We start from the raw sequence: 24,871 nt of genomic DNA on the forward strand, positions 1-24,871 counted from the left end.
AGAATTTTAGGCGATTCAGATCTGGTCGCCCGGGCCTATGCAGATGGCCCGAGCAATAACACACGAATATCTCGGGATCAAGTGGAATTCCAGTTCTATGGCCCTAAAATGTCAAAAAATGAGTAAGAGATTTGGAGAGGCGATGACTATTGTTCCTTATGTCGTTTTAGATGGGCCGGCAAAATTATAGGTGATCCGGGTCTGGTCGCCCCGCCAATATAGACGGCATGGGCTATAGCACATCAAAATTTGGTAAAAGGATGGAATTCCAGTTTTATGGCCCTAAAACGTCAAAAAACGAGGAACGATCATGGCGAGATGATGATTATTGCTCCTTAGGTATTTTTGATGGGCCGAAAAAATTTTAGGCAATCTGGATACGGTCTCTCGGGCCCATACAAATAGCGTGGGCTATAGCAGACAAAAAATTAGAAATCATGCGAAATTCAAGTTTTATGACCCTAAAACGCCAAAAAGTGAAGAACGGTCATGGCGAAGCAATAACTATAATTCCTTAGGTCATTTTTAATGGGCGAAAAAAATTTAGGCGATCCGAGTCCGGTCGCCCAGGCTCATACAGATAGCATGAGCTATAGCACATGTAAATCTGGGAATCAGACGAAATTCCATATTTGTTTTTCCTAAAACGCCAAAAATCAAAGAACCGATCCTAGCGAGGAGAAGATTATTGTTCCTCAAGTCGTTTTTGATGTGTTGGAAAAAATTTAGACGATCCGGGTCCGGTCTCCGGGGCCCATACAGATGGCATGGGTTATAGCACACGAAAATCTCGGAATCGGGCGGATATCTAATTTTATGGCCCTAAAACGTAAAAAAACAAAATGAGGAACGGTCTTGGCGAAGCGATTACTATTTTTTCTTAGGTCGTTTTTATGGTCTGGCAAAATTTTAGTCGATTCAGATCCGGTCGCCCGGGACCATGTAAATGTGGGCTATAGCACGAAAATCTCGGAATCAGACAAATATCCAGTTTTAAGGCCCTAATTTGCTAAAAACATGAGGAACGGTCAGGCACGGCGATGAATATTGTTGTTTAGGTCATTTTTTATAGGACGAAAAAATTTTAGGCGATTCAGGTCTTGTCACACGGGCCAATGCAGATGGCATAGGCTATAGCACACGAAAATCTTGGACTCAGGCGGGATTCCAGTTTCATGGCCCTAATACGCCAAAATATATGTAACGGTCATGGAGAGGCGACGATTATTGTTCCTTAGGTCATTTTTGAAGGACCGACAAAATTTTAGGCGATCCGGGTCCGGTGTCCCGGGCCCATGCACATGGCGTAGGCAATAACACACGAAAATCTAGGAAACGGGCAAAATTTTAATTTTATGGCCCTAAAATGCCAAAAATGAGAAATGGTCATGGCGAGACGATGACAATTGCTCCTCGGAACGTTTTTAATGGGCCAGAAAAATTTTAGGCGATCCAGATTCGGTCGCCCGTGTCTATGCAGATGGTGTGGGCTATAGCACACGAAAATTTGGGAATCTGGTGGAATTCCAGTTTTATGGCCCTGAAACGCCAAAACCGGAGGAACGGTCATGGAGAGGAGATGACTATTTTACCTTAGGTTGTTTTTTATGGTAGGCATAATTTTAGGCAATACGGGTCTGGTCGCCCGGGCGCATGTAGATGGTGTGAGCTATAGCACCCGAAAATATGGGAATCGGGCAGAATTCTAATTTTATGGCCCTAAAGCACTAAAAACGAGTAATAGTCATGCCAAGGTGATGACTATTGTTCCTTAGGTCGTTTTGATGGGCAGGCAAAATTTTGCGCGATTCGGGTCCAATATAACACACGAAAATCTAGTAATCGGAAAGAATTCCAGTTTTATGGTCCTAAAACGCCCAAAAAAGAGGAACGATCATGGAAAGGCAATGACTATTGTTCTTTGGGCCGTTTTTGAAGGGCCAGAAAAAGTTAAGTCGATCCAGGCCCGGTCACACGGGCCCATGCAGATGGTGTGGGCTATAACACACGAAAATTTGAGAATCGGGCGAAATTAAACTTTTATGGCCCTGAAACGCCAAAACAATGAGGAACGGTCATGTCGAGGCGATTACTATTGTTCCTTGAGTCATTCGGGCCAGAAAACCTTTAGGAGATCCGGGTACGGTCGCCCATGCTCATGCAGATGGCGTAGGCTATAACACACGAATATCTGGGGATTAAAGTTTTAGGACCCGAAAAAGCCAAAAAATAAGGAACGGTCATGGCTAGGAGATACGATTGCTCCTTAGGTCGTTTTTGATGGCCCGAAAGAATTTTAGGCGATCCGGATCTGGTCGCCCGAGCCTATGTTGATGGCGCGGGCTATAGCACACGAATATCTCTGAATTAGGTGGAATTCAAGTTCTATTGCCCTAAAACACCAAATAACGAGTAACGGTCTTGGCGAGGAGATGACTATTGTTCCTTAGGTCGTTTTAGATGGCCGGTAAAATTTTAGGCGAGTCCGATCGCCTGAGCCTATACATACGGCGTGGACTATAGCACACAAAAATTCGGAAAAAGGGTAGAATTCTAGTTTTATGGCCCTAAAATATCAAAAACGAGGAACGATCATGGCGTGGCGATGACTATTGTTCCTTAGGTCATTTTTGAAGTGCCAAAAATTTTTTAGGCGATCCGGGTACGGTTGTCCGGGCCCGTACAAATGGCATGGGCTATAGCACGGAAAAATATGGGAATTAGGAAAAATTCAATTTTCCTGACCATAAAACTCTTTAAAATGAGGAACGGTCATGGCGAGGCGATAACTATGGTTCCTTAGGTCATTTGTTATGGGCCGACAAAATTTAAGGCGATCCGGGTCCGTTCTTCCGGGCCCAAGTAGATAGTGTGGGCTATAGCACATGTAAATCAAGGAATCAGACGGAATTCCAATTTTGTGGCCCTAAAAAGCCAAAAATCAAAGAACCGATCCTGGTGAAGCGATGATTATTGTTCCTTAGGTCGTTTTTGATGTGCCGACAAAATTTTAGACAATCCGGGTTCGATCTCCCAGGCCCATACAGATGGCATGGGCTGTAGCACACGAAAATCTAGGTATCTGGTGGAAATCTAGTTTTATGGCCTTAAAATACAAAAAAGAAAACAAGGAAAGGTTATGGTGAGGCAATGACTATTGTTCCTTAGGTCGTATTTGATGGGCCGACAAAAATTTAGGCGATCCGGGTCTGGTCGCCTAGCCCATAAGGATGGCATGGGCTCAAGCAAACAAAAATCTAATAATCGGGCGAAATTTCAGTTTTATGGCCACGCCAAAACATCGCGGTGAGGTGATGACTATTGTTCCTTAGGTCATTTCTTATAGCCCGACAAGATTTTAGCCACTCCGGGTCTGGTCACCTAGGCCCATGCAGATGGTGTGGGATATAGCCCACGAAAAATCTGGTAATCGGGCGGAAATCCAGTTCTATGCCCCTAAAACACCAAAAAAGGAGGAACGGTATTGGCTAGGCAATGACTATAGTTCATTTGATCGTTTTTTATGGGCCGAAAAAATTTTAGGCGATTCGGGCCCAGTCGGCCAGGCCCATCCAAATGGTGTGGGCTATAGCGCACGAAAATCAGGGAATCAGGCGGAATTCTAGTTTTATGGCCCTAAAACGTCAAAAATAAGGAACTGTTACGGCAAGGCAATGACTATTGTTCCTTAGGTCATTTTTTATGAGCCGGCAAAATTTTAGTCGATCCGAATCTAGTAGGTCGGACCCATGCAGATGGCTTGGGCTATTAGCATACGTAAATCTAGGAATCTGGCGGAATTCCAGTTTTATGACCCTAAAACTGTTAAAAACGAGGAACAATAATGGCGAGGCGATGATTATTGTTACTTAGATTGTTCTTGATGGGCCAGCAAAAAATTTAGGAAATCTGGGTCCGGTCGCCCAGGCCCATGCACATGGCGTGGACACTAGCACACGAAAATCTGGGAATCGGGCAAAATTACAGTTTTATGGCCCTAAAACGCTAAAAAATGAGGAACGATTATGGCGAGGCGATGTCTATTATTCCTTAGTTCATTTTTTATGGGAAAACAAAATTTTAGGCAATCCGGATCCAGTCGCATGTGTCCATGCAGATGGAGTGGGCTATAGCACACGAAAAACTAGGATTTGGGCCAAATTCCAGTGTTAACGCTAAACGCCAAAAAATAAGAAAATATCATGGCAAGGTGATGATTATTGTTCCTTAGGTCGTTTTGATGGGCAGGAAAATATTTGGAGATTCGGGTCCACTCGCCCGGGCACATGCAGATGGCGTGGGCTATAATACATGAATATCTAGGAATCAGGCGGAATTCCAGTTTAATGGTCCTAAAACGTCAAAAAATGAGGAACGGTCATGCAGAGGCGATGACTATTGTTCCTTATGTCATTTTTGATAGGTCGGAAAAATTTTAAGCGATCTGGGTCTGATCGCCCGGGCCCATACAGATAGCGTCGGCTATAGCACACGAAAATATGAGAATCGGGCGGAATTCCAGTTTTATTACCCTAAAACACCAAAATATGATAAACGATCATGGCAATGCGATAACTATTGTTCCTTAGGTCGTTTTTAATGTGTTGGAAAAATTTTAGGCGATTCGGGTCCAGTCGTCCGGGCCAATACATATGAAAATTTGGGAATGAATGAGGAATTTTAGTTTTATTGCCTTAAAATGCCAAAAAATGAGGAACGATCATGGCGAGATGATAACTATTGTTCCTTAGGTTATTTTTGATGGGATGGAAACGACCTAATGAACACTAGGAAACCCGGGTCCCGTCGCCCGGGCCCTTTCAGATGGCGTGGGCTATAGCACACAAAAATTAGGGAATCAGACAGAATTCTAATTTTATGGCCCTAAAATTTTGTGGGCCCATCAGAAACGACCTAATGAATATTAGTTATCGCTTATCCATGACTGTTCCTCTTTTGTTTTAAGGTCATAAAAGAGGAATTCAAGGCGATTTCCAATGTTTCGTGTGCTGATGTCCTCGTCATCTTCATGAATTTAGGCAACGGTCTCCAAATGAACTAAACTTTTGTGGGCCATCAGCAATGACCTAATGAACAATAGTCATTTCTTCGACATGACTGTTCCTCGTTTTTTGGCCTTTTATGGCCATAAAATAGGAATTTAGAACGATTTCTAATTTTTCGTGTGCAAATGTCCATGCCATCTTCATGAATTTGGCCAATGGGCTCTGAATCGCCTCAAATTTTGTGGACTCATAAAAAATGAGCTAATGAACAATATTCATTGCTTCTCCATGACTGTTCCTCATTTTTAACGTTCTAGGGCCATAAAAACACAAATTCAAGACAATTTCATATTTTTGGTGTGCTAAAGTCCACGCCATTTTCATGAATTTGTGACGGGTTCTGATTCGCCTAAAATTTTATGAGCCTGTCAGAAATAACCTAATAAACTATTTCATCACTTCGCCATAATTGTTCCTTATTTTTGGCATTTTAGTGTGATGACTCGCCATGTCATTATGCCCCATAAGCGCCATTTGGCATATATTAATGCCATGTGGAAGTTTACATAGGAGAAATGCTTGCATTTGTGAGAAGATTCTAGAGAAGTATGGACATTTCCTTTGGAAGATCCTAGATGTTTATGGATTTGCTAGGAAAGTCCTTGGAATCTTCTAGGCTTGTAGAGAATTCTAGAGAAAGCCCTTATCTTATAAATACTAAGGACTTGTGTAACAATTAATATTTACACACTAGCCCCTAGGAGACTAGTATATAAAGGGGGCCATTCGTTTGTAATTCATCAAGCAAACAATTCAAGTTCTCTCTAATACAAAGCCTCCTTTAACAATTCTCTTGTGTTCTTTCTACCATTCTCTTAGCGATCTTGAGTGTAGTAAGGCTGACTTGGCATAGCAAGAACATAAGCAAATTGTCGAGTGTCGCACGTGTACTTACTTAACGATTAAGGATGTGACATCGTGGTATAAGAGCAAAGGTTGCGACTAAGGGAATGGAAAACGACGGAGAAATTAACGCTGCCAACACCCAAGCCAACGTCATCCAGGATGCTGCTGGCAAGAGCGGCCGTAACAAAAAGAGAAATGACACCAACAAGGTCCAGGAGGTGCCACCCGAGGTTGTGTCAAACGAAGGGCTTACATCCCAAGAACCATCTGCCACTGAGGCGAGGAAGGATGAAGTGGAGGTCCTGCCTGAGGACGTCTCGCTCGGTAAAGAATGGGTGATGAAGATGAACGCGGGGATGGACGCCGTGGAGATCTTTGGCCAATGCTTGGGGAAGGTGGAAGGCACCCTTAGTGTTCTTGAGGGGCACACTCTTGAAGAGATTGAGAGCATCTGAAATGACTTGGAGGGACGTACACAGACCGAGATGGAACTAAGGCAAACTATCACTGCCTTAGAGTGCAAACTCATGGAGGCTTTGAGTACTATCGATGCTATGAAGGCAAAGATAGAGTCACTCGAGGAGCATGTTAGTGCTGCCGTGACTGAGGCAGCCAGCAATGTTGTGGTGACGAGGGAGGCCAAGATCGAGGCTCCCAAACCCCCGGTGTTCAAAGGTGTTCGTGATGCGCAAGAAGTGGAAAACTTCCTTTGGCACTTGGAGAACTACTTCAAGCACGGCAAAGTGAAGGATGACGAGGCCATGATCAACATTGCGGTGTTGTACCTCTCAGAGACTGCCATGCTATGGTGGAGAAGGAAGATGGCCGATGTGGATAAAGGTCTATGTACTATTAGCACGTGGGATCAGTTCAAAGCTGAGTTCAAGCGACAGTTCTTTCCAAACAATGTCTTGTACGAGGCAAGGCGCAAGCTTAGGGAGTTGAAGCAAACAGGGAGCATACGTGTCTATGTCAAGGAGTTCACTACCCTTATGCTTCAAATCCCCAACCTGACCAATGATGACTTGTTGTTCCACTTCATGGACGGGTTGCAAAATTGGGCTAAGCAGGAGTTACAACGTCGGCAAGTCGCAAATATAGACCAAGCCATAGTGGAGGCCGAATCATTGATGGATTTCAGGCATGACAAGCACGACAAAGGGAAAGTCAAAAAATCAAAGTTTAAAAATGGCAAAGGTGGGGGAGACCGTGGCAAAGGCAAGGAGATACAACTACAATACTGTAAGACTCAAGATTCCAAAAAGCTGAGTGGCCGTCAGGGCTACGCCGAGAAGAAGGCGCAGGCCGAGAAGAAGGGATGTTACATATGCGGAGGGCCGCACAGCTTCAGGAATTGTTCCGACCTAAAAAGCCTTAGCGCCATGGTTCGTGAACGGAAGGAGCAGCCGCAAGGAGAGAGTTCGGGAACCGCACAGTTAGGTATGATCGGATTATGCGGTGTTGTCACAAAGCAATCTATCCAACCTACCGAGAATGGAAACCAGTATGTGGATCTCACCATCAACAATAATCCTGCTCGTGCAATGGTGGACACTGGAGCAACTCATAATTTCGTGACTGAGGCTGCCGCAAAATGACTAGAATTGAAGCTTGCTCCAACCAACTCCCGCGTCAAGACCGCGAATGCCGAGGTACAAAATGCTCGTGGGATAGCTAATGGAGTTGGTGTCAAATTGGGAACTTGGAAAGGTATGACAAACTTTACCGTAACCGCTATGGATATCTTTGACATCATATTGGGACAAGAGTTATTTAGACATTGTCATACTTTGATCGATCCCTAGCTCCAATATCTCTTGGTTATGGAGCGAGAAGGAGCTTGCATGGTACCTACAGTGACTATGACACACGGACAGAGCCAAGCACAACTCAGCTATGCAGGTTGTCAAGGGGATCAAGAAGGGGGAGCCAACGTTCGTGGCAACCATCGCAAGTCTGGAGGAAGACAAGAGTTTTCAAGAGACACTACCACCTTGCATAGAGAAGTTGCTTGAGAAAAACAAAGATGTCATTCCCGAGGAGTTGCCTAAGCACTAGCCGCTTAGGCGAGAGGTGGATCACAAGATTGAGTTGGAGCCAGGGGCTAAGCCACCCGCATTTGCCCCATATCGTATGGCACCGCCCGAGCTAGAGGAGCTTAGGAAACAATTGAAAGATCTGCTAGATGCTGGTCACATTCGCCCATCAAAGGCACCTTTCGGCGCACCAGTATTGTTCCAGAAGAAGAAGGATGGATCACTACGCTTGTGCATAGACTACCGAGCACTTAATAAGGTCACAGTGAAGAATAAGTACCTGATCCCGCTCATTGCTGACTTGTTCGATAGACTTGGGCAAGCCAAGTATTTTACCAAGGTGGATCTTCGCAAGGGCTACTACCAGGTTCGCATTGCAGAGGGGGATGAGCCAAAGACAACATGTGTGACGAGATATGGAGCCTTTGAGTGGTTGGTAATGCCTTTCGGCTTAACCAATGCACCTGCCACATTTTGCACCCTTATGAATAAGATTTTCCATCCCTACCTTGATCAGTTCGTGGTAGTCTACCTAGACGACATACTCATCTACAGCAACACCTTGGAAGAGCACATGAAGCACTTAAGGAAGGTTTTCCAAGTCTTGCGGGATAACGGGCTATACATCAAGAGGGAGAAATTCAAGTTTGCACAATCAAAGGTGCACTTCTTAGGCCATGTTATTCGCAATGGCGAGCTATGCATGGACGAAGCTAAGGTACGTGCTATCCAGGAGTGGGAGGCACCTATAAAGGTAACTGAGTTGAGATCCTTCCTTGGCCTTGTTAACTACTATCGCCGGTTCATCTGTGGCTACTCAGCAAAGGCCGCACCATTGACTGAGTTGCTAAAGAAGAATAAGCCATGGGTTTGGACGGAGCATTGTCAAAGGGCGTTTGAAGACCTCAAGGCAGCTGTAACAGAGGAGCCAGTCTTGGCATTACCTGACTTTGCCAAGACATTTGAGGTGCATACAGATGCCTCAGATTTTGCTATTGGGGGTATCTTGATGCAGGATAAGCATCCTATAGCATTTGAGAGTCGCAAGTTAAATGAGACGGAGCGGCATTACACAGTGCAAGAGAAGGAGATGACTACTATTGTGCATTGCCTTCGTACATGGAGACATTATTTGCTTGGGTCGAGGTTCGTGGTCAAGACCGACAATGTAGCTACTAGCTACTTTCAGACGCAGAAGAAGCTCACCCCAAAACAGGCTCGGTGGCAGGATTTTTTGGCTGAATTTGATTATGTGCTGGAGTATAAGCTCGGTGGCAGGATTTTTTGGCTGAATTTGATTATGTGCTGGAGTATAAGCCGGGCAAAGGTAACGTTGTAGCTGATTCCTTGAGCCGGAAAGCCGAGCTTGCTGCAATCACTTCAACAAGATGGGACATTCGCGAGGCTATAAAAGAAGGCATGCAACACGATCTAGCATCCAAACAACTTATCGAGTTAGCCAACCATGGCAATACGAGACGTTTTTGGGTCAAAGACGGCCTACTACTTACCACAGGTCGGCGGGTCTACGTGCCTAAGTTTGGAGACATTTAGACGGCGGATTATAAGGGAGAGTCATGACACAATGTGGGCTGGTCATCCAGGCCAACGTCGCACTAGGGCCTTGGTTGAGTCAGTCTACTATTGGCCACGCATGCGAGATGACATAGAATGTTATGTGCAGACTTGTCTTGTCTGTCAACAGGAAAACGTTGAGCAACAAAAACCCGGAGGACTTTTGGAGCCACTAACAGTTGCAGAGCGTCCATGGGAGAGCGTGACTATGGACTTTATCACTTGCCTACCGAAGTCTGACGGTTATGGTACTATTATGGTGGTCGTGGATAGATTTTCCAAATATGCCATCTTCATGCCCGCCACACCAGGTTGCACTGCCAAGGAAGCCGCCAAGCTATTCTTTAAAAATGTGGTGAAGTATTGGGGCTTACCAAGGCATATTATCAGTGATCGAGACCCCCGTTTTATTGGAAACTTTTGGAGAGAATTATTCGACATACTTGGCACGGAACTGCACTTTTCCACTAGTTTCCACCCACAGACAGATGGACAAACGGAACGGGTCAATGCCTTACTAGAATGCTACTTGAGGCATTATGTAAGCGCGCATCAGAAAGATTGGTCAAGGCTCCTAGACATCGCCCAATTCTCTTATAACTTGCAACGGAATGAGTCCACGGGGCGGACACCATTTGAGCTAGCCACAGGCCAACAGCCACAAACTCCACATTCATTACCAGCCACGTTCGAGGGAAAAAGTTTGGGGGCTTATCATATGGCCAAAGGATGGGAGGAGCATCTTGACACTGCTAAGTCCTACTTGGATAAGGCAGCTAAGAAGATGAAAAAGTTTGCAGATCGTAAGCGGCGTCCCACGGACTATAGAGTTGGGGACATGGTCATGGTGAAGTTTAATCCAAGACAGTTTAAGGCACTACGGGGCATGCATCAGAATCTGATTCGTAAGTATGAGGGGCCATTTAAGATAGTCGCCAAGGTAGGCAAGATCTCATACAAGCTTGACATGCCATCATATATTAAGATCTACCATGTCTTCCATGCCAGCATGCTTAAGCCATATCATGAAGACAAGGATGATCCAAGTAGGGGCCAATCAAGTCGAGCGCATATTACTATCACCGCCTCGCATGACCGGGAGATTGAGGCTATTATTGATTACCATGCCAGGCGAAAACAAGGGCAAAAAGCCACCGCAATGTTCCTCGTCCATTGGAAGAGGCAATCACCGGAGGAGGCCACATGGGAACGTTATGAAGATTTATAGCAATTCAAAGATAAGATCTGAGAGTCTATGCAGCAACATTGCGCCGCGGTCGTCGCAACATTAGGTGGGGGAGAGTGTGATGACTCGCCATGTCATCATGCCACATAAGCGCCATTTGGCGTATATTAATACCATGTGGAAGCTTACATATGAGGAATGCTTGCATTTGTGAGAAGATTCTAGAGAAGTATGGACATTTCCTTTGGAAGAGCCTAGATGTTTATGGATTTACTAGGAAAGTCCTTGGAATCTTCTAGGCTTGTAGAGAATTCTAGAGAAAGCCCTTATCTTGTAAATACTAAGGACATGTGTAACAATTAATATTTACACACTAGATCCTAGGAGACTAGTATATAAAGGGGGTCATTCATTTGTAATTCATCAAGCAAACAATTCAAGTTCTCTCTAATACAAAGCTTCCTTTAACAATTCTCTTGTGTTCTTTCTACCATTCTCTTAGCGATCTTGAGTGTAGTAAGGCTGACTTGTCAAAGCAAGAACGTGAGCAAATTGTCAAGTGTCGTACGTGTACTTAGTTAACGACTAAGGACGTGACATTAGGGTCATAAAACAAGAATTCAGGATGACTTTCAATTTTTCGTATTTTAATGTCCACAAAATCTTCATGAATTGGGGCGAGGAGCTCCGAATAGCCTAAAACTTTGTAGATCCATCAAAAACGACCTAATGAATAATAGTCGTCGTTTTGCCATGATCGTTCCTCGTTTTTTGGCATTTTAGTGTCATAAAATAGGAATTCATGACGATTTCTAATTTTTCGTGTACTAATGTCAATGTCATCTTCATGAATTCGGGTGACATGCTTTTAATCGCCTAAAATTTTGTGGACCCATCAGAAATGATCTAATTAATAATAGTCATTGCATCACCATGACCGTTCCTCGTTTTTGGTGTTTTTAGGGCCAAAAACATGAATTCAGCACGATTTTCGTTTATTCGTGTGCCAATGTCCACGCCATCTTCATGAATTCGGACGACCGGCCTCGCATCGCCTAAACTTTTCTGACCCCATCAGAAACAACCTAATGAACAATATCATTGCTTCTCCATGACCGTTTCTCATTTTTTTTGTGTTAGGGCTATAAAAAAGGAATTCATCACGATTTCTGATTTTTCGTGTGCTAATGTCCACGCAATCTTCATGAATTCAGGTGGCCGGCCCGAATCACCTATGATTTTGTGGGCTCATCAGAAACAACCTAATGAACAATAGGCATTGCTTCTATATGACTATTCCTCATTTTTTACATTTTAGGGTCATAAAATAAAAATTCAACACTATTTTCGAGTTTTCGTTTGCTAATGTCCACGCCATCTTCATGAATTAGAGTGACCGACCCCGAATCGCCTAAAATTTTGTGGTCCCGTCAGAAACGACCTAATGAATAGTAATCACTGCTTCTCCATGACCGTTCCTCGATTTTTGGTATTCTAGAACCATAAAACCGGAACTTAGGATGATTTCCAATTTTACATGTGTTAATGTCCATGCCATATTCATGAGTTCTGGCGACGGGCTTCGAATCGCCTAAAAATTTGTGGGTCCATCAGACACGACCTAATGACTAATAGTCATTGCTTCGCCATGAACATTCCTCTTTTTTGGCATTGTAGGGTTTTAAAATAGAAATTCATGGCGAAATTGAGCAAACGCAACAAACCTATCGTGATTGTATCCAGCGCGAATGCGTGCATTGATACAGCAAAACTGAGTGAACGCATATATCGAGCTCGACTGTATGCATTGATACAGCAAAATTGAGAGAATGCATACAACCTATCGTGAATGTATCCAACGCGACTGTATGCGGTAATTAGACAAACAATACTTACGTATGGTAATTAGACTCTAATTATGAAAATTCCTCAAACGCAAATCAAGAAACAATAGGGATAAAAGAATAAACGGATTAGAAGCATAAAATTGGCAGCGTAATCGAGAATGTATATAGTAGCTCTTTCCGCACAAAGAAATTACTCGGGAAGGAAAAATAAATCATCGACCATTTTAACTACCACCAGGAGGTCCATATAAAACACCGAATCTGATATTCCATGTACAGATGTAGGATAGTATCCACTATCTTGAACAGTGTCCTACTCCTAAAAGTCGTAAAATTAAACAATCACACATCTCACTCAGGGAAATCTCAAAAGTTCCTGTCTTTACAAGAAATAATCACATTTGACCAGAAAACAAAAACATCTCAGTAACAACTGTTCACCAATGCAAAAGCTGATAGCCTAAAGGTTCCTGGTTCCAATAAATGCACAGATAAGCAGAACTATATGCTCCAGAGACATTGCACAGGGACTATATTTTACCAAGGATTCTCCTATAACATTTCGCCATGAGGATAGTCCAACCAAAGTAACCGTTAACAGATAAAATTCAACTATCACAAAGATGCAGGAAGCGCATGTTGATTTACTGTTCAAGTTGATAAACGCCAAAAACAAATTCCTTACCCAGCATTGAGGACCTAATAAATTGGTCTTATTGAAGGCCTCCATAATCCTGGAGATCCTGAAAGACTGTCAAGAGACGCAAAGTATTTGTGATGAAGGGCTTCCGTAGCTGAAAACAAAATCTCTAACTCGAGGTATCAATCTGCTTCCCATGATCTTCCTCCGGGATATGTCTCTTTAACCTTGTAAGCCAGATATCATAATTCATAGGATATGGTGTTCCACAGAGGCTGTCAACATAATCTGTGAATGCTTTCAAGACTGCAGAAATATCTCCGAGATTCTGTTGGATCAACCTTTTTGACCAAGAGGTTTCCCTCCACTGCAAAGCCCCTTCAACTGAATCCAAATTTGGCATTTCACCTCCAGAACAGAAGTAAAGCATGTACACCAGACTCTCTGCATCAGAGGCCGAGCACAGTTTCCCTTCTTGAAGGGCATAAGTGGAGGAGAAATGTAAATTCATCGCAGGACGATCCCTCTCTTCTAAAATAGCATGTCCCCAACCAATGAGAACAAAATATGGTTGCCTCACGCCAGAATTAACATAAATGACATTCTCAGGCCTGATATCACCGTGCCGAATGCCAGCTGAGGAAGCAGCTGAAAGTGCTGATAAGCAGTCATGGCAACACTTAATAGCTTCATCCGTACCAAATTGGCCAAGTCTCACCATATCAGCAACTGTTCTGCCCACTGGACTAGTAACTAAAACTGGGGTCCCACACCACGGGCGATCACAATTACCGCCCGAGCTTGGTCTCCTGCATTGGCCAGGGTGATTTATCCGGCCAGATGCATTCAATTGAGGTAGATACTTGCTCCACAACCCCTTTTGCTTCATAACACCCAATACCTTTGTCTGCCTCTGAACTTGATACCACAGCTTCATATCTTCCCATGCTGGTTCCAGCTGAGAAGGATGTGAACCAACATACAAAAATAAGGTCGTACCTGGATCTTCAACAGAAGATGCAATATAATACGGAATCTCTCCATCTGTTAGAACTTCATTTATCTGATAACCCTTCTGCCAGTTTGAGTCTTCTATCAGCACAATAGAACCAACTTCCAGCTTCATGGACTTGTCAGGTTCTAACCTGAAGGACTCCTCCTCATGTACTTCAACAATTTCAGGTGAAGCACTACGCTGCTGGAAGCGAAATAAACCATTTCCATTTGCCTTGCTATCCCCCAACTGTCTTTCAATTCTTCTTGCCTGAAGACGAGCGCTATGATCAGCAGCCAGATCTTCAACCGAATTCTTTGACATTCCAGCATATTGTGTGATCGAGTGGAAGGTTGCATAAAGTGCTTGTAAAGCGCCGATATCTCCCCAGTTAGCATTTCCAAGCTTGTTCCAGATCCTATCAATAGGGGAAATGGTAATTAAAGCATTATTCTTTATCCATTCAGCAGCACAACCATATACATCATTCAAATCCATTTCCAACTTGCTTATATCTCCTTCAACTTTCAGGACCCCACCATATTGAGTGTCAACTAAAAGAACAAAAACTGAATTCAAACTGAGAGGAATATTGGATCTGCTGAGGCTTCTCGCAAGCAATACTCTTAGCGCAAAGAATAAAGCTTCACCTAAAATTGAGAGAGAAGGCTTACAGTCCTTCTCTACTGTAGAAAAGTTTCCAATATCAGGCCTTAGAATAGCAAGTTCCAGAATATCATCCCACTTCCCTTGTGGATGCCTTGGGTTCTTTAGCATTACAGCTGTGGCACAAAGACCTCCAAGTCTCCCTTTCGCAATAGCTTTCTCAGCCTGATAGAATCTCAGGTTAGAATTGTAGACCGAAGAAACATAGAAAGGCAAAGTTTCATCCTCACCCCAAAATGCCTCCCACAAACCTGTCACACTTGCATGTAAAAAATCTTCCAGGGCAAGATAAGCAGTTGCTTCCGCAGCGCCAGAAGTTGAGGCATAAATAGCACTAGGCATACGAATCAGCTGTTGAAATGGAACTCCTCCCAAAGCATAATCAAACTTTTGAAGATCTATCAACTCAAAAGGGACATCAAAAGAGGGTTCATTGCAAGTTGAATTTTCTGCTGTTTCTTCATACCACGTTCTGAGGTTTTCGGTCAGGCTTTCACTATCTACAAACTTATGGAGAAACTCTTTGCGATCTTGAATCCTACCACCTGAAGATATACTGGACTTTTTTGCCCCAGATTCCACAGATACCCGATCTGGAGATCCACCTGTCAAATTTAGTGCCAGATATAGGAGAGATGCTCATTAGATGTGTTCCAGGAAATCCTAAACATGTGTTTCTTTTTTAGAAAACTCAAATATATATTGCTGCACCAACATAAATGAAAGTTCAAAGTCTACAAAAGCAATCCCCTCAACGGGGAATCAATGAACTCTTTGTGCATTTCAAAAAGAAAGAATACATTAGGGAGGAACCCCCATAGCTTTGGTCTAGTAGTAAGAGCGCAGCACGTGATATGTTGGTTAGACGCACGTTACGGGTTCGAACTGTGCCATAGACAAAAGCATATTTAAGTGGAGAAGGGTAGATGGATGGGCTCATTATCTTCCAAGTTTCGAACCGTGCACCTCAGTTATCAAGAAAATAATAATGTTAGGGAGGATATTACGCCATAGAAAGAGAATTCATGGACTTTTAAGAATTTTTAAGGCCCTTGCCATGCGAAAAATAATAGCAGCAACTAAATCAGAATATCAATGGACCAGTGGTGCCTAGGACACATTATCGCTGTTAGTTTCTTCACCAACTTAAAAAAGGATATGTCAACCTCAGCAATCTTCTATAACTGCTGCAAAAAAACATATTAATGATATTCAGAACCATTTTGTTATTGCTGCAGTCACTAATACCTGTATTTTATCTACTATTCTGCCTAGCTGGGCTTCCCAAATGGAGACTGGGCTAACTCCCAACCAGTCTCCCATAAAACCTAAGCAAGATTGTATGAAATTGTAATAGCTCCCACTCAAGTGCACACTTTTCTATTTTCACCAATCCGCATTCAGCTCTAATTACTGCTTTGGGGATATGGACAGTGTTGAAAAACAAATGATGGTAGTGTTTCAGACTCTTCTTTGGGAAAGATTTCAAATAATATTCAAATTGGTCAGGGAACTATACATGTAATGAAGAAAATGATTATGGTTACAAACAAGGATGTTACACTGCGAACTCCCTTAGACCCATATAATGGACGTACTTCCCTTTGTAGTCCGGAGCCTTGGCGTAACTGGTAAAGTTGTTGCCATGTGACCAGGAGGTCACGGGTTCGAGCCGTGGAAACAGCCTCTTGAAGAAATGCAGGGTAAGGCTGCGTACGATAGACCTTTGTGGTCCGATCCTTCCCCGGACCCCGCGCATAGCGGGAGCTTAGTGCACCAGGCTGCCCTTTACTTCCCTTTGTAGTCCATCCAGAAGACTTGATTCAGATCCATGAAAAGAAATAAGCTAGTCCTCCTCCAATTTTTTCCATTCATACTCACATTAATGCATTAGAATTTAAACCAGCACTACAGCATATAACAAGTGATGTACGCCTGATCTTAGCCAAAAGGCCGAGAAAGGTATGATAAGTGATGTACACCTTTGCACCAATTTTTTAGTGCTAGACGAGAGTCAAAAACTGAATAAATAGGACAGTTTCGGCAAATGGTATTAGTAACCAGATGCATTTTGCTGAGGTGTATCGGTCAAAATTTACCTTATTTAACCACCATGCAAGTGCTGCTTCATCAACATTATGAGATAAAGTGTAAGAAAGAAAGAAAAAACATTATCAAACATGCAAAACTGTCATTAAAATGTTACTCTCTGTCCCAATTTATGTGTCCCAATTTATGTGGCACACTGTCCTTTTTAGTCTGTCCAAAAAAGAAAAGACATCTTTGATCTTTATATATGTTCAGCAAGTTAACTTTAAAATTTTACCCTTAATGAGATGATATATAGCCAGACAAATATATATGGCTTATTTTAGACCACAAGTTTCAAAAGCCTTTCTTTCGTCTTAAACTTTGCGCTTGTCAAACAAGGCAAGATAAAATGGGATGGAGGGAGTAACATAAAAGAAATCATTATAAAACATGCGTAAAAGTTATTAAAATGTCAATATAATTTTAAAAAGTCATCTCTGTCATAAAATTTGGCCAAAAAAGAGATCATGGAGCATAAGAATGTTTAGGACAATGTTCATTTTGATGCTCACAACAGCAAAAATTCTTCTTTTTCATAAAACAGATACTTCTAAATATTAATACCCATGTCCCCAAAATTAAGAAACATAATTTATTGTACCTTACATTTAAGTTAATAAAAAAACTGGGTGTCAAACATTGGGTTTAAAGGGCAGGATTGGAGATTCATGATGCAGCCTCGTACCATCAACTAAGATAATCTAAAATAGCAATCGTTAATTCGTAACCATGCATGTAACTCAGTAAATTTGTCCTTTTAATTGAATGTAATAACACCTGGCCCGACCTAAGAATCCAAGATTCACTCTTAGAAAAAGGGCAAGACGGGCAAAATGCATATGTATGCAGTAGTGCAATTGATCTTAGCCAAGAGGCTGAGAAAGGTATATTTATTGGACGATCGAGAGGAACATGAACAAGTATAGGATAAGTCAGCTAGAAGATGTGTGTCCCATGACCATGGGCTCTATCCTGAAGAGGGGAGCTCTAATTTCACTAAGATTATAATTTTTTCAATGCCTTTGTCCATATAATTTATTTATTTTTTGAATATATACTTATCATTCTTGAATTGCATCATTATATTTTTTTTTCTTTTGTTCGGTAAAAGCCCCAACAGATACGGCATTTTCGCTTTTCACCTTTGATAACACTAATTTACTAAGAGTTTTTCTCTTCTTCTCTCTCATGTTGACAATTACTGCTTTTTTATGGCGCTTAGCAAGGACGGGAGGAGAAATATATTTAAAGAGAGCTCCAAGCCTTCAGTTCTTCCAACATTATACATCTAACTGAAGTATGACTACTTACACAGTTTTCTTTTTTCCATTTTGTACTTTTATTCCTTATGTAACTCATAAGGATATCTAGTCGTCAGCGATTATCCATTCCTCACAATTAAAAGACTGAGACAAATAATTCAACCATATATTCCATCTATAGATGCTAAGAATTTGTATGTAAAATTTCTTCCATTATCGTTTTATTTTTTGTTGTTTTTCTTGGTATTTGAATGGAGAAATAAATTTCATTACTTTCCATTCCCATTATCAAACAACTTTTTTTTTAGAAAGGTATCAGTTATATTAATCTTCAGCGCAAAGAACTATTGTTGTACCCAAATAAGATCCCACAAAAATGTACAAAAATCTATCCATGTTCTTCTTGCGAGATCTCTGATGTCCAGTATGGAATCAACGGCATTTACAAATTCCTTTACACCAAAAGTGAAAAAGCAGTATACAATTCGTCTTTATCTTCTAAATTGAGCTGCACCTATCTTCAAAGCACCTAGCATTCCCATTATCAAGCAATTTACAAGACCAATACTTCGAGAACATGAAAATAAATGGCAGACAAAAATATGAAGCCAACGAATCGCCCTGATGTTGTGTAATCAAACACTGGCTGCTTGAACTCCAAAGACTAAAACCCAAATATAACTGCAAGATCATTTTCCCTTACACATTATTTGTCCTTTTATATCAACAAAAAATAAGAGAAGGTAGAATTATTTCCCCCCTCCAATTCGAAAAAGATCCTAAATTAACTTTAACAAAGCAAAAGCTGCAATCTTAGAACATAAAGACAGAAACTTTCGGCGAACAATTATAGCAAATTTCCTTTAACACAAAAATCCAAGAATTCAGAAACCCATTAACCAAAACAAAATTCAGTAAAACCCCAAATCAAAGTATGGGCCTAACTTTAACTAAACAAAGCAAAAGCTACAAACTTAGAACATAAAGATAGGAACTTTCAGACAAGGATCACAGCAAATTTTGCTAACCACAAAAATCCGAGAATTCAGCAATCAATTAACCAAAATAAAATTCAGTAAAAACCCAGTTCAGAAATCAGCTGTTATCCCTTAACCACTATGAGTTTAATTCAGTAAAACCCAGAAAGTCAAAGTCAAAGTCAAAAGGGTGGCCAAATCTCTAGGGTTTTACAGAGAAAATAAAGGAGAGAGGATTTATACCTTCCATTATGGCGAAAAATATGGGAAATTGGAGTGAAATTCTGTTCAGATCCTCAGCTTCAGAGCAGACATACCAAGTCTCCGATGAACTCTCCCATTTCCCAACTTTCTCTCTCTATACTAACACGCGCGCACTCTCCTTTCCTCTCTCTCAGCTTATTACCTCGGTATCGTCTGACTACAATATAATTCTATTTATTTATTATTTTGAGCTAGTATTGAAATTCTTTCTTCTTCTTTTCTTTTTATTTTTTTGGTTTTTTTGTTTATATCTGCCTTGTAAGAAGAGACAATGACTATAGGAAGCCGGCAAGGGGTGAATTTTTGGCATCATTACATTACAGTTTATGAGATGTCAAGATTTATGAAATTTTGACTAATAATGACTTGTCTTTGAACTCCATGCCTCCTTTAATTAAGCTTTTTCAACTTTTTGTCTTCCACACCTCAAAAATAAAACAAAAATACCATCGTTCTTTTTTTCTTTAAAAAAAACTATCTTGTTTAAACGTTATTCCCTTCGGTCCACAATAAGTGATCAATATGTTTTGGGCACACCCATTAAGGAAATATTAAATTCTAGACGAAAATAGTTAGTGTGATTAAACTACCCTTCATTAAATGTTGCACCATAGTTATAGTAGCACTTACTTCTCTTCTCAAATGTGAGAAGTAAATAATTTTTTAGGGATACGTACATAAGGGTAATTTTGAAAAAATAAATTGAATTTTTTTTTGATTATATAAATGGACACTTATTTTGGACCAAAATAAAAAAGCAAATTGATCAAGTATTGTGGATCGGGGAGTAAACAAGTAAAGAGTGGTCTCATAACAAATTGCAGTGAGTTATTTTGGGCACATGTGAACTTGTATAGTTGAAATAAAAGAAATTATAAAAATTAAAGTTATATTTGGAGATGAATTTTATCTAAGAAAAGTAATGCTTAATTGCGAATAGAAACTACACTATTTCACCCCATAACCCATTTTCATTCTATGTATATCATGTGGTGCACTAATTGATGTACTTATATTTTTAACTACAATATTTTTTGTAACTTTTATAGAACCTGGTAGAAGACCCACTCGACTCATAACTCCCGCATTCTAAATGATTAGATTAGATTTCAACATGACTTACAAGCTCATAACGAATTAGATTCTTTGAATAAAACTTACGAAATTTAAGGAAGAATATATGTCCTACACACTCCTATAAAGTAGGACATTAGAATTTATGGAGTTCGAGAAGGTTTGAAGCGAAACCAAAAGAATTTGACATGAAAGAGCTTTTGATATTTAAGTATGTGATAATAAAGGTAATTTAATTTAATACTAGCTAACCTCATATAATGTCTAAATATGTATTTGGGATTTTGTTTCAAAATTTCTTTAAGTGAAAGAACTAATTAATTGATTCTTCCAAAATGTAATACGCTAGTGCTATGAACTTATAATGTGATGGCCGAGTCAATTATGAGCTCCCCTTGTCCTATAAGTAACTTGAATTTCAGTTGTATGTGCATATTGAAGCATACTCCATTTAATAGATTATCGTACTTAAATAGGAATGACCTATCGTCGTGCAAAATTACTTCAGTCGACCTAAATCCATGAATTAGATGTGAGTAAAGAGATACATTCAGAGCATCACTCCTGATAAAAATTTGTTTCTATTCCCGATAAGTAAGCTTAATCAGGCCTACAACATTTCTCAGTGAAAATTTCTCCAATGTTTAGAAACTGATTATTTTTTTCTTTGGCAACTTGACCTGGCCTTGTCGCTAGAGTTGGTGGCACGCTGCCATCAGAAACCACTACTGGAGTCTGACTCCCTGTCATGAGTATGTAAACTGTAGCTAACAAACCAACTTATTGCCATTTTTCCACATAGAGCAACACATGAAGAGGTCACTCACATAGACATGATGCTGAGTTTTCCTCCCAGAATCAATTTGGCCTTTGTCACTCACCAACTCCTTTGCCGTGACAAGTTCTCCAACGACAGACTATCTGCCGAACCAAGTCATCCGGCATACATCAATGCTACCAAAAACTGCACGCTCTACATAAATATAAAAAGTACTGCATACAGGAACTGCGTGAGCTATATGGAAAACAAAGTAAATGGTAGCAAGAGATTCACAAATGCAAAGAAATAAATGCGATGGTATCAGAAGCTATAGAACTGCATTCATCAATAAATAAATAAAAAGTTACAGTCTCCGTAGACTTGTTTCAACAAAACCCCAACAATGAACAGAGAACTTATAGAGGTACAAGACTCGAGAAGACATCAGGAACAATCAAATAAGAGAAAGAAAGTCACTCAACCACTGCAACAATAGAGCATTGCATTCATCCAACGTACAACCTATCCAGATAAAATCGTAAAAGTAAACCATTATCCTAAGCTGACCCAGTCTGATGAATGTTTAGTCTTTCTTCAGTGTTAAAAAGGTAAACTGCAGAAGAGGGAAATCACTTGGCCATCATGACCTTAACAAACTCATCATAGTTAATTTGTCCATCACCATCGACATCGGCCTCCCTAATCATTTCATCAACTTCTTCATCAGTAAGCTTCTCACCAAGGTTGGTCATCACATGACGGAGCTCAGCAGCAGAGATAAAACCATTCTGGTCCTTGTCAAAAACTCTGAACGCCTCCTTCAGCTCCTCCTCCGAGTCTGTATCCTTCATCTTCCTAGCCATGAGGTTCAAAAACTCTGGGAAGTCAATGGTTCCATTACCATCAGCATCCACTTCATTTATCATGTCCTGGAGCTCAGCTTCAGTTGGGTTCTGTCCCAATGACCTCATCACAGTCCCAAGCTCCTTAGTTGTAATGCAACCTATTCAAAACTTCACTATTAGCTTACTAGACCTGAAGGATCAAAACACCCTCTGTCTCTGACTGCATTATTTTTCAGTTCATAATTGCAAAAGAAACCAAAATGCAAAGTTAACCACATCAGATAACTCAGAAGGCAAAATTCAGGGGAGGGGGTTGGGGAGAACTACACAAACAATCAGCTACACAAATCACTGTCCCTTCCAAGGGACTTCATATTACACCAAAATCTAGGAGATACACCTCCCTAACCATGCTATCTCCCAAAATTAACAGTAAATCTGATAAGCATATAGTTAAAAAGAACAAAGAAGTACAATAATTTCCTGAAAAATATATGAATCCTCTAATATATTGCATCTTTCTGCTGCACATTATTTTGGAGACATTTTCTATACTAACATTACTTGTACATCTAAAACAAGAACCAAATATGTTGCAGAAGCAAAGCCAGTTCTTAAGTGGTAACTGATAAAAAAATACAGTCAACACATGTAACAACAGCTGGAACTCCGACTAAAACCCCATCATATACATTATACAAACTATAGCTCTTCGTCCAACCAAAAAAATTCTTCACTACTCCACTTCATCAGTACCAACCCATAAAAATAAAATAAAATAAAACACAAAACGGACAATTATTTGGTCATTTTGGGAAACAACATTAGAAAGCAAACTGGTTTATATTTCTTCAAACCTCCACTTTATCCTCAAGGCTTAGGTATTAATGGGAAGAAATCACCTAGGTTTTTTTTTTCTGCTGGGATAACGCTAGTCTCCAAGGTTATCATCCACGTCATTTACTGCTAGGCCACACCTTAGGTGCTCAAATTTTAGACCACTATTTGCAACATCTTATTTCTGATAGATGATTCCAGAAAGGATCGTGTTTTATTAAAGTTTAAAAATATACCATTTTTAAATGCTTACAACTAATACAGACAAATCTGCTCATACACAGTTACTCCGTTCGTTCACTTTTACTTGTCACGTTTTGACTTTCACGCCTCTTAAGAAATAATAAATGAAGTGCATAATTTACCGTGATACCCATATTAATTGATGCATATTTTTAATGTTTTGAGAAAATAATTTGAAATAAGTAATTAATGTTGTGGGTATAACAGGAAAAAGATTAGTTGTCTTCTCTTGATATACTAAAAGTGACAAGTAAAAGTGAAAATCTATTTTTAGAATACTGGACAAGTAAAAGTGAACGGAGGGAGTATAATAAAACAGAGAAACTAGAGCGATCATTTACAGCAAGTTGAGATCACAATAAGCGTAGCTATAAAGACAGATAATTTGGCCCACATCTAAAACAAGTACTAACAACCGCAATACAAGGTAAAAGATTCACCATTTGTCTCTAAATTAGGCCAAAATATGTCCATCAAAATTAGATTTTTCTTCAAAGTTCAATTGAAAAAACTTGCATATTCCATTTTCTCTAATTATTGCTTTCTCAAAGGAGATAAATCATTCCTATATACCAAATAAATCAATTGTTATACATTTCACTTTCACCAAATCCACAAAATCAGCAATTTTTTAACTCCAATCGTTCCATCAATCTAAAAAACAGACCTTAAACTCTAATTGTTCCATCAAATCTCCAATAGTTCTTCGCTCGTAAATTATTGCACCAATTCAACACAAAATTCAAATTTAAAAGCTTGTATCTTCCATTTTTTCTAATCGGTTGCTTTCTCAAATGAGATATCATTCCTAATTACCAAATAAATCAATTGTTATACATTTCACTTTCACCAAATCCACAAAATCAGCAAATTTTTCAATTCATCAAATCTGAAAACCAAACGGAAACTAAACTTAAAGTCAACAAAGCCAGATCTGAACTCAAATGTACGGAGATAAACATATTAATAAAAAAAATTAAACATAATGCAATTTAACAAAGAAGAGAAATCGAATCGAACCATCGCCGTCCTTGTCGAAAAGGCTGAAAGCCTCCTTAAACTCAGAGATCTGATCATCGGTCAGCTGATCCGCCATTGAGAGAGGGAGAAGAAGGTTCTGGAAATCAGAGAACAGAAAGGGGGAAAAAGATCGGTTTTTTGAACTTCTCACCTCTTGGATTTCAGGGTAAAGAGAAGAAATGGCGACTTTTATAATCAGCAATATTAGACTTTTCAATGGGCAAATTAATGTAAATAGAAAATACCTCTAAATTTATCCGACTTTCCCGCTTTACCCTTCTCCTGCTCCCTCATTTTCTATTGACAAATAATACCTCTCAATTAATTTAAACACAAGTCGTAGTCATAGAACTCCTTTGTAGTTTTTTGATAGAAAATAATTTTTAAAAAGTCTTCTTATGTACCAAAACACATGTTTGCTAAAGGCCTTAGAGCATTAATGAGTATAGATATGCATTAGTGCATTTTTACATTTATCAAACAAATTAGCAATAATTCTTTATATAAGAGTTTATCGAACCTTTTTCTTTATAAATCATTCCCCATTGAAGAATCGCAAATAAAGAGGTAAAAAACATTTAAAAGAAAATTTATATGTAACTAATAAAAAAGTCCAAAAGGAAAATGTAGAATGAGAAAAAA

The 24,871-nt window shown here is 40.2% G+C and overlaps 3 protein-coding genes across 3 annotated transcripts; 1 reads left to right on the plus strand and 2 right to left on the minus strand.

The window, feature by feature from the left end:
- Nucleotides 1-6,397: 6,397 nt before the first annotated feature.
- On the plus strand, nucleotides 6,398-7,510 carry LOC138899746 (uncharacterized). The gene has a single exon (XM_070186437.1). It carries the CDS (start codon nucleotides 6,398-6,400, stop codon nucleotides 7,508-7,510), a length of 1,113 nt encoding a protein of 370 aa, XP_070042538.1.
- A 5,243-nt stretch (nucleotides 7,511-12,753) lies between these two features.
- Nucleotides 12,754-19,676, minus strand: LOC104120208 (uncharacterized). Its single transcript, XM_009631943.4, has 2 exons — nucleotides 19,430-19,676; nucleotides 12,754-15,461 (listed from the first exon to the last, which is right to left on the minus strand). Exons 1-2 carry the CDS (start codon nucleotides 19,434-19,436, stop codon nucleotides 13,366-13,368), a joined length of 2,103 nt encoding a protein of 700 aa, XP_009630238.1. The 5' UTR covers nucleotides 19,437-19,676; the 3' UTR covers nucleotides 12,754-13,365.
- Nucleotides 19,677-21,603: 1,927 nt separating this feature from the next.
- On the minus strand, nucleotides 21,604-24,521 carry LOC104120209 (calmodulin). Its single transcript, XM_009631944.4, has 2 exons — nucleotides 24,230-24,521; nucleotides 21,604-22,287 (listed from the first exon to the last, which is right to left on the minus strand). Exons 1-2 carry the CDS (start codon nucleotides 24,303-24,305, stop codon nucleotides 21,914-21,916), a joined length of 450 nt encoding a protein of 149 aa, XP_009630239.1. The 5' UTR covers nucleotides 24,306-24,521; the 3' UTR covers nucleotides 21,604-21,913.
- Nucleotides 24,522-24,871: the final 350 nt, after the last annotated feature.

Source organism: Nicotiana tomentosiformis, chromosome 10 (genome assembly GCF_000390325.3).
Source record: "Nicotiana tomentosiformis chromosome 10, ASM39032v3, whole genome shotgun sequence".
Classification (NCBI taxonomy): Eukaryota; Viridiplantae; Streptophyta; class Magnoliopsida; order Solanales; family Solanaceae; genus Nicotiana; species Nicotiana tomentosiformis.